Source organism: Centruroides sculpturatus, unplaced genomic scaffold (assembly GCF_000671375.1).
Source record: "Centruroides sculpturatus isolate CEXI.00-Female unplaced genomic scaffold, Cexi_2.0 scaffold333, whole genome shotgun sequence".
Classification (NCBI taxonomy): domain Eukaryota; kingdom Metazoa; phylum Arthropoda; class Arachnida; order Scorpiones; family Buthidae; genus Centruroides; species Centruroides sculpturatus.
Window position 1 is genome coordinate 30,572 of NW_019384637.1, and position 10,354 is coordinate 40,925.

General features: G+C 34.7%; 1 protein-coding gene across 1 annotated transcript in view; it reads right to left on the reverse strand.

Annotated features, from left to right (window-relative positions):
• Nucleotides 1–9,202, reverse strand: part of LOC111625891 (probable palmitoyltransferase ZDHHC14) — a 29,716-nt gene extending 20,514 nt beyond the window's left edge. The window contains exons 1-2 of the mRNA XM_023369148.1: nt 8,993–9,202; nt 8,688–8,846 (exon numbers count right to left, since the gene is read on the reverse strand). Coding sequence (XP_023224916.1) covers nt 8,688–8,846; nt 8,993–9,185 — 352 coding nt within the window. The 5' untranslated portion in view covers nt 9,186–9,202. The remainder of the gene's footprint in view (nt 1–8,687; nt 8,847–8,992) is intronic.
• Between the last annotated feature and the right edge of the window lie 1,152 nt (nt 9,203–10,354).

Below are 10,354 nucleotides of genomic sequence, written 5' to 3' on the forward strand. Positions count from 1 at the left end.
TATTGTTGTTTTTTCCCACGGAAAAAAACGAACTTACTTTCCGAACAACCCAATAAATTTGAATTTATTATTGCATATTGGTTCGATTATAGAACGATTGTAAACATTCCAAAAAATTGATCAAATTGAAAATAGTTTGTTTGATTCTCGGCAATTCTCTTCAGCGGTAGGTGTTATATAACAATTACTATGGTTATTGAAATATTGAATGTAAATGGGGTTTGCTTGCAAAACCTTTGCGGACGAAATCGCGGGTAACAGCTAGTATATATATAAAAATGGACATGTATGTCCCTATATTTCACTTTTCCGCCAAAACTGCACATCGCACAAGAATTGTGTTTGTATGTGGTAGTAGCCCCAAGTCTCCATTCGTGCACCAGGGGGGTTGCGTCTCAATAGCTATAAGGGTGCAGGAGATATGAGGCTGAAAGTGGTTGAAAGTGGCTTTCTATTTCGAATGTTTTGTTCGAATTTAATTTGAACATAAAATTCGAATATTGGTTCGATTACAGAACGATCGTAAACGTTGAAAATAGTTCGTTTGACTGGATGTGAACAGGAGACGTTCAGAAATAGAATTGGGACCAGGAAGTGTTAATATAAAGCGGCATGCAAAATTTACAGGTGGTTTTTGTGCTTTTGCAGGAAATTGAACATATTTTTATGCTCATGAAAATATTCTCTAGAAACGTCTGGAAACGGGAGACCTAATTCTTGCATTTTGTGAAAACGGGTAAGATTGGCTATAATGTAATTATCTTAATCTTCACTATCGTTACTTTTTGCCCACAAATAAAAACCCAGCAAAGCGGGTACTTGCAGCTAGTATATAAATAAAAATGGATGTGTGTCCCTATATTTCACTTTTCTGCCAAAACTACACATCACACATGAATTGTGTTTGTATGTGGTAATAGCCCCAAGTCACCATTCGTGCACTATGGTGGTTGCATCTCGATAGCTATAAGGGTGTGGGAGATATGGGGTTGAAAGTGGAAGATTTTCTATTTCGATTTTAAAAATGTTCGAACCGTTTTAAATTGGAATTTGTTATTGCATATTGGTTTGGTTATAGAACAATTGTAAACGTTCCAGAAACGTTGAAAATAGTTTGTTTGACTGGACGTGAACAGGAGACGTTCAGAAATAGAATCGGGACCAGGTCTCTAATTAGTCTGGAAACGGGGGACTTAATTCTTGCATTCTGTGAAAACGGGTAAGATTGGCTATAATGTAATTATCTTAATCTTCACTATTGTTACTTTTTGCCCACAAATAAAAACCCAGTGAAGCGGGTCCTTGCAGCCAGTATAAAATAAAAACAAAACAACAAGATATATGAAAGAAAAACCTAAATAAATAATTAAATCTCTTTATACATATTAGTGACTTTCTGAAAGTCGAGTAGATTGTTAAGATTCGGCCTCTGGCCCAGAATCTCTGCCCGATTTGCATTTCCAAAATACTGTCTATACATCCGCTCAAATATGGAGCAATTGCACAGTATGTTTTTTACACTTAGAGGGCAGTTGCAACACTGGCATACTGGCTGGTTATCATCCTTCAGAAGGTATTGATGAGTCAGTCGGGTATGTCCAATTCTCAAACGGGTAAGGATAACCTCAGATCTCCTATTATACTGTTTGTTATGTGTCCAACTTTCTCCAATATGTGTTTTCGATGTGTGGAGGTACCGGGGTAAAAGAGTAATAAATCCCTCAGTTCGCAGAAGCATGGCTGGATTTTGATGGACGGGTATAGAGAAACAAAATCGTCCAATTTTCTATCATAGGTTTGATCTTGTGTAGTTTATTGTGGACTTGGGCGTTCCACATGATTTGCCATCTCTCTGCTAGTTGTTTTTTAACGACTAGCTTCAAATCACCTCCTTCAATAGGCATTGTATGCTGTGAAGAACTTGCTGACTTTGCAGCTGCCTAAGCTTCATTTCCTCTTATACCTACATGGCCTGGGACCCAACAAAATTTTATAGAGAAATTACTCGCAGTAAGATGGGAAAACAGTTTACGAATTTTAATCACTATAGAGTGAGAACTAGGTTCACATGAGATCAAAGCCTGAAGTGCATTAACTGAGTCAGTGTAAATAATCAGTAACGATGGCATTTTCTGATTATATACTTTAAAGCTAAGTGTATAGCCTGCAGCTCTGCAGTAAAGATGGAAGAATTTGGTGATATTTGTTCTGCCACAATTTCATCCTGGCAGACAAAGGATGAGGCAACATAGTCATCCAATTTAGATCCATCAGTGTAAATAGGAATTAAATTCTTCTGACAATGATCAATTTCTGCAAAGTGCTGTCTATACATGTAATCTGGAGTGGATTCCTTAGAAAACTGCTTTAAGCTAAGGTCCACTTCTATTACAGGAGTTGACCAAGGTGATATACTATCAACTTCAGCCTGTGTAATGTTGTTTGTATCCAGATCAACTGTGCTGCTTACATTCTCCATTCTTATATCAAATGTAGGGACACTACTAGAACAAGATACAAATAATCTTTTCAGCTGAGTATCTGATACTGTAGTTTACACTGAAGGTTTATTCTGAGATTTCAGTTTAAGGTAATCAAGAGAGACAATTTTTCTCTCTTGAGGATAATGAAAGCTCATAAGCATCCACGTACAGGATTTGAACAGGAGAAGTTCAAAAAGCATCAGTGCACAAATGCAATCTTGATGATGGATTGGATTCAGCATCCAAAGAGTAGATTCTCATGCTGAGCCATACACAATGCATCCGTAATCCAGCTTAGAATGAACAAGGGCCCTATAAATAATGAGCATCGAAACTTTGTCTGCTCCCCAGGATGAGCAGCATAGTACCTTTAAAAGGTTCAGAGATTTTAAACATCTACTCTTTAAACTGCTCAAGTGTGGCAAGAACATCAGTTTTTGGTTGAACAAAACACCCAAAAACTTAAAATCCCAATGGTCAACAAGGCTAACAAGGCATTTAGGTGAATTTCAGGATCCAGGTGCAAACCACACCTATGGCAAAAGTGAATGCATGAGGTCTTCTCCATGTTAAAACTGAAACCATTCATCTTGGACCAATCGTCTATGCAATTTAGGGAGATTTGCAGTTGTTTCTCAATAAAACTTATGTTACTAGACTCGCAGAAGATCAGGAAGTCATCCACATACAGGGAGTGTTTCACAGTGGGAGATAGACAATTAGCTATGCTGTTAATTTTGATTAGGAACAGTCACGCTCAAAATAGAACCCCGAGGAACACCTTCTTCTTGTATGAAAGGCTTAGATAAAGTGATGCCCATCCTAACTTGAAATCTTCAATTCTGTAGGAAGTTTTTAATAAAACTTGGCAAATTACCCTGCAATCTGAATTCTGTAGATCACAAAGTATCCCATATCACTAGCAGCAAATGTAGGCCTTCTCTATATCGAAGAACACAGACATTAAGTGCTGTCATCTAACAAACACTTCACATAAGATGTTTCAAGGTTTACTAAATTGTCCATGGTACTTCTGTTCCTACAAAATCCACTCTGATGTAATGAAAGGTAATCCTTTTCCTCTAAGAGAAACATCAGATGTCTGTTTACCATTCTCTTGAAGAGTTTACAGAGACACTTGTCAGAGACATTGGTCTGTAATTAGAGGGATTCTTGCAGTCTTTACCTGGCATGGGAATGGTTATAATAATCGATAGCCTCCAAGAATCAGGAAAAGTATGTTCTGTCCATATTCTGTTAAACAGATTCAAAAGATTACCAAGTCTGACAGATTTTTAATCGTGCTGAAGTGGATTTTATCTGGGCATACAGCAGTATTCCCTGAGCAAGAGATCGCTGTATGTAGTTCTATTCTGGTGAATGGCACATTGTATTCCTCATTAGATAAGGAACAGAAGTTTAAATTTTGCTTTTCTGTTTGCGCTTTATAAGCTTGAAAAATTTTTTGAATACATTCTATTGCTGGATGAAGAGGAAAATGTTTCTCCCAACAGATCAGCAATACTTTGTATTAAATATATTGCTGATTATTGTGCAATTATTTTCCAGCATGGACAAAGACTGAGAGGCATACTTCCCATTAATTTTATGGATTTTGTTCCAGACTGCTTTTGAGCTAGTGGAAGATGTTATGCTTGAAACATACTTCCTCCAAGAATCCCTGATTGATGACTGGTTCAAGAACTTGGCGGTAACTGAGTGTGCAGAAGGCATAGAAAATCTGGTGATACGTTATGACAAATAATGTTTAAATTTGTATGGCAACTATGTAGAAAAATAGCTAAGGTATCATATGTGTTGTAAAGTAAGTTTTGTTTCATTATCTTAAATAAAAATATCTAGAGAAACAAACGTTCTTTACTTTTANGAGACTAAAGAAAACAATAATTTAGAAAAAAATGTTTAATAAAATCTTAGATAATACATATGTATAACAAATTATATTATTATACAATTTTTCACATTTACTTGATTATCACATCATAATTTTAACATTGTTTCCATCTCAGCGATAATACCGTGACGTTTACGAATGATGCTTGAATTTAAAGATTGAGCATTTTTCACAGCTTCAAGAATTTTTTATTTATCTTTTATAATTGTTCTGACCGTTGATTCCGGTAGATCAAACTCCTTTGCCAATTCACAAATTTCCATTTTTGTATTAAAGTTTTTAAAAATGTTAACCTTACATTCCAAAGATAAAGTTTTTCTTTTTTTGTTTGATGCAGAAGAATCAGTTCTACTTCGTTTGGATGACACAGTAGAGTCTCTCAAGTCTCCGTAGATATAACAAACATAGAAGTAAATAACACAAAATAAATTGTAGCTATATGTCAATTTCGCATGACACGTCCGAACATGTAAGCTGAACAATAATGTGGGGGGAGTGAGTAATCAAGAGTGCGTGGCGCTCAAACAAAAGATGAATCAACAAGATTTGAAAAGCGCATAACTCCGAGTTTGCATAAGTCTATTACTGTATAATAAATCAAGAGCTTGAAAAGAAACAAATTATCAGACATCCATGAACCATACTACAAATACATCCCACAGACAGTATTGGAAAACAACACGCACAAAATGTACTATGACAGAGCCATAATCACAGATAAAACAATTTACCACAACAGACCAGATATCACACTCATTGACAAACACAATAAAATCACATACATTATAGACATATCCATTCCAAACACTCACAATGTACAAAACATATGCACTGAAAAAAATTCGGAACTCGCTCAGAAAATTAGGCATCTGTGGAGGATGGATAGGGTGCTTATTGTACCCATCATTCTCTCCTCTACAGGTGTCATACCACAAACACTAAACAAAAGCCAGGGAACATTACAGTTGAATAGAAACACATCACAGTACAGAAGGCTACTATATTGAATACATGTCACATTGCCGTTCCCTGGAGACAAACTTCCAAAAAACTTTCCAAAAGCTAAACACTCAATTTTCAGAGACCCATTTTTTGAAAAGCTTGAGAATTGGGTCCTATTTTTTGGACAAGGAGTTGATTGTGTTTAGGACTACATTCTTACCAAGTTTCATTCAAATGGGAGACCTGATCATCTAGCCCTCTCCTTGTAAGGTAGCCAAAAATGTTTGANATAATTTTAACATTGTTTCCATCTCAGTGATAATACTGTGACGTTTACGAATGATGCTTGAATTTAAAGATTGAGCATTTTTCACAGCTTCAAAAATTTTTTCTTTATCTTTTATAATTATTCTGACTGTCGATTCCAGTAGATCAAACTCCTTTGCCAATTCACAAATTTTCATTTTTGTATCGAAGTTTTGATAATGTTAACCTTACATTCCAAAGATAAAGTTTTTCTTTTCTAGTTTGATGTGGAAGAATCAGTTCTACTTTGTTTGTATGATTAAGTAGAGTCTCTCGAGTCTCAGTAGATATAACAAACACAGAAATAAATAACACAAAATAAATTGTAGCTATATGTCGATTCCACACGACACGTCTGAACATGTAAGCTGAATAATAGTGTGGGGGAAATGAGTAATCAAGAGTTGCGTGGTGCTCAAACAAAAGACGAATCGACAAGATTTGAAAATCTCATAACTCCGGGTTCTGTAAGTCTGTTACTATATAATAATCAAGAGCTTGCAAAGAAACAAATTATCAGACATCCACGAACCAAACTACAAATACATCCCACAGACAGTATTGGAAAACAGCACGCATAAAATGTGCCACGACAGAGCCATAATCATAGATAAAACAATTTACCACAACAGACAAGACATCACACTCATTGACAAACACAATAAAATCACATACATTATAGACATAGCCATTCCAAACACTCACAATGTACAAAACACGTGCACTGAAAAAAATTGGTAAGTCCACGGAACTCACTCAGAAAATTAGGCATCTGTAAAGGATGGATAGGGTGCTTATTGTACCCGTCATTCTCTCCTCTACAGGTGTCATACCACAAACACTAAATAAAAGCCTGGGAACATTACAGTTGAATAGAAACATATCACAATACAGAAGGCTACTATATTGAATACATGTCACATTGCCATTCCCAGCAGACAAACTTCCAAAAGATTATAAGTTAAACACTCAATTTTCAGAGACCCATTTTTTGAAAAGCTTGAGAATAGGGTCCTATTTTTTGGACAAGGAGTTGATTGTGTTTAGGACTACATTCTTACCAACTTTCATTCAAATGGGAGACCTGATCATCTAGCCCTCTCCTTGTAAGGTAGCCAAAAATGTTTGATAAATAAAAAATTGTTGCTGAAACAGGTTATAACTCTTTAATTATATCTTATATCTTATTCTAACTTTTCATTCCCACCCAAACTTATTTCTAGATAACTAATAGAAAGTATTGGGAAAACCTGAAAGATTTTTTAATGATATTTTTAGATTTGGAAAGGGCTTATGTTAGGGAAATTGTTTCAATGTTGTTATAAAATGTATAAATAACCACTTTAATAATAATTTTCATTGATACATATATCCACAATTTTCCACCAAAAAATTTATTGGTGGAAAATTTTGTATCAATAGAGAGGTTGCGGCCGACATTTACAACGCGAAAACGTGTACGTCGGATGTTCAGCGCCACTTTCCTGTAAGCCTAGAAGTTTGACAATGGTGTGTGGAACGTCGAACATGATTCCACTAACGTTCCAAACGCCATTATCAAACTTCTAGGCTTACAGGAAAGCGGCGCTGAACGTCCGACGTACACGTTTTCACATTAAAAACGTCGGCCGCAACCTCTCTATTGTTTTCAAATTTGGATATTTTTAGACAAAATGTGAGATAAAACAGAAATAAGAGTGTGAAGTATAAATTTAAGTAAGATTTGAGTAGAAAAATTCAAAAGTCAGCCATGAAAAAATCTCAATATATGTAGGAAAAACTACTGTCTAGGTTTATTGGTTAGTTGGTTGGTTTTTTGGTGCAAGNTCATCCTCAATCAAGTTGGGTTACTGCTATTAATTTTAGCAGTCAAAAATTCAATTTGTACATAAAGGAGAGAGAGGCTTCACTTGTTTTGTTTTTTTCCTGTCACTGTCAATGGTTATGGCATTTCTTACTGACTAACGGTTTTATTTAGTATACTAGAAGACATACAGCACAACTGTGCCACTGCAATAAAAAAAATGAATAAGTGCATTTTTATAGTGACACGATAAAAGATATCAGTGCCTCTTTTGCTTGTTAGCACCTTGTCCCTATTGAATTACAGTGGGTTTGCTGCTTGATTGGTACATAAAATGCTAAGAACTGTATGACTGACTATGTAACTGACTTAGAACTGATGCAATTTGCACATAAACAACAACTGCATTCATCCTACTATGCAGGATTTTTAAATTAAATATCCTTGGGTACTATCATGCTCTCTTCATCTGCTCCCTTCATGCTTATATTCTTGGCTGATTAATATAACTAACTTATCCGTAATAGCTAGGGTTTCCAACTGTTTCTTTTATTGGATCTTGTCTGGTGTCTGATTTCTCTTATTTTATTATTTTACTGTATCTTACTGTACGTAATTAAATGTGCCTATTAAAGCAAATTTTCAGTAAAAAATTCAAATTACTATTGAAATTTAATACTTGCCAACGCAATTGTCACAAAGACTACAATGGGAAGCCCTCGGAGGTCTAAANTAAATCTCTTTATACATATTAGTGACTTTCAGAAAGTCTAGTAGATTGTTAAGATCTGGCCTTGGGCCCAGAATCTCTGTACAATTTCCAATGTACTTCCAAATTTCCAATGCATTTCCAAAATACTGTCTATACATCCTCTCAAATATGGAGCAATTGCACAGTATATGTTTTACACTTAGAGGGCAGTTGCAACACTGGTATACTGGCTGATCATCACCCTTCAGAAGGTATTGATGAGTCAGTCGAGTATGTCCAATTCTCAAACGGGTAAGGATAACCTCAGATCTCCTATCATACTGTTTGTTATGTGTCCAATTTTCTATCATAGGTTTTGTCTTGTGTAGTTTATTGTGGACTTGGGCATTCCACAATAATATTGTCTGGTGTCTGATTTTCTCTTATTTTATTATTTTACTGTATCTTACTGTACTTAATTAAACATGCCTATAAAAGCAAATTTTCAGTAAAAAATTCAAATTACTATTGAAATTTAATACTTGCCAACACAGTTGTCACAGAGACTACAATGGGAAGCCCTCGGAGGTCTAAATATCTTGCACGTAAAACAGTATTTTAATTTGATGGTCTGTCCATTGACAATTATTTCTTTCGTCCTGGGAGGAGGACGGTATGTCGGACTGTTTGAACCATTTGAAATTTCTGAAAAAAGTAATACTTATTAAAATAATCTCCTTTAAAAATAAATGAAGATAAAATCCAAACTACAATGTCCCATTTTAATAGAATAAATATAAATATAAATAAATATTTTAGATTTATAAAAACAAAAGTTACAAGAAAAGTACCTATTAATTTTTCAATATCAGCAGCTTCTTCCGGCGAAGCTCTTGGAATGACACCCGGATCACTGAAACTCGTTCTCAGTAACGTGGCAAATACAAACAGAAATAGAGCACCGGCAACAGCTGGAAGAACGGGACTTATTCTGGCAGCAAGAAATGGACAGCTAAATGTAAAATAAACATGTTTCATTTTCATTAAACTTTATTAAACAAGCAGAACCTTTATAAAAAAACTCATTAATAATAATATTTAAACATAAACAAAAAGCATTTATAAACACACAAGATTTTTTTCCTCTAAACAAAGTAATAATATAATTTAAATTTTTTAAAATATTTTGTTTTGATAAAAGTGTAAAAATATTCCAAAATTTAAATTTAAAGTATAAATTCTATTAATAGCTATTGTAAATTATCAATACAGTAATACCTCGACTTACACTACCCCGACTTACGCGAACCCGGAGTTACGCGATTTTCAAATCTCGTCGATTCATCTTTTGTTTGAGTGCCACGCAACTCTTGATTACTCACTCCCCCCACACTATTGTTCAGCTTACATGTTTGGACGTGCCGCGCGGAATCGACACATAGCTAAATTTATTTTGTGTTATTTATTTTTGTGTTTGTTATATCTACGGAGACTTGAAAGACTCTATGTGGTGATTTCTTGTAACCGTGAATGAATCAAAAGACGAGATAAGATTAACAAAAACATTTATTAGCTTACATACATCCGACTTGGATTTTACACAAATTGTGAAATTATACCCAGACTTACGCAAATTTGACTTACGCGGTTATCGCTTGGTCCCACCTATTGCGTAAGTTCGGGGTATTACTGTATACACTTTAATTATAATAGAAATAATCACAACTATTTCTGGATTTATTTGGCCAACTTCAAAATTAACAAGAAAAGAATCAAAGTATTATTAACTGTTCTTAGTTAATATTTTGGTTCTTTTTTCTTGATTTGAATTTAAATATGTTGCATTGTTCTTAATGCTACGTATTTTTGGACAGTTTTGTCTTCAATTTTATTAAAAAAGGTTGTCTTGCTGTTAATAGCAGCTATATGCCTCTATGCCTGATCATATATGAGGGTGGTTTTCTTTCAACCTCTTTTTACTTTNGCGAAGCTCTTGGAATGACACCCGGATCACTGAAACTTGTTCTCAGTAATGTGGCAAATACAAACAGAAATAGAGCACCGGCAACAGCTGGAAGAACGGGACTTATTCTGGCAGCAAGAAATGGACAGCTAAATGTAAAATAAACATGTTTCATTTTCATTAAACTTTATTAAACAAGCAGAACCTTTATAAAAAAACTCATTAATAATAATATTTAAACATAAACAAA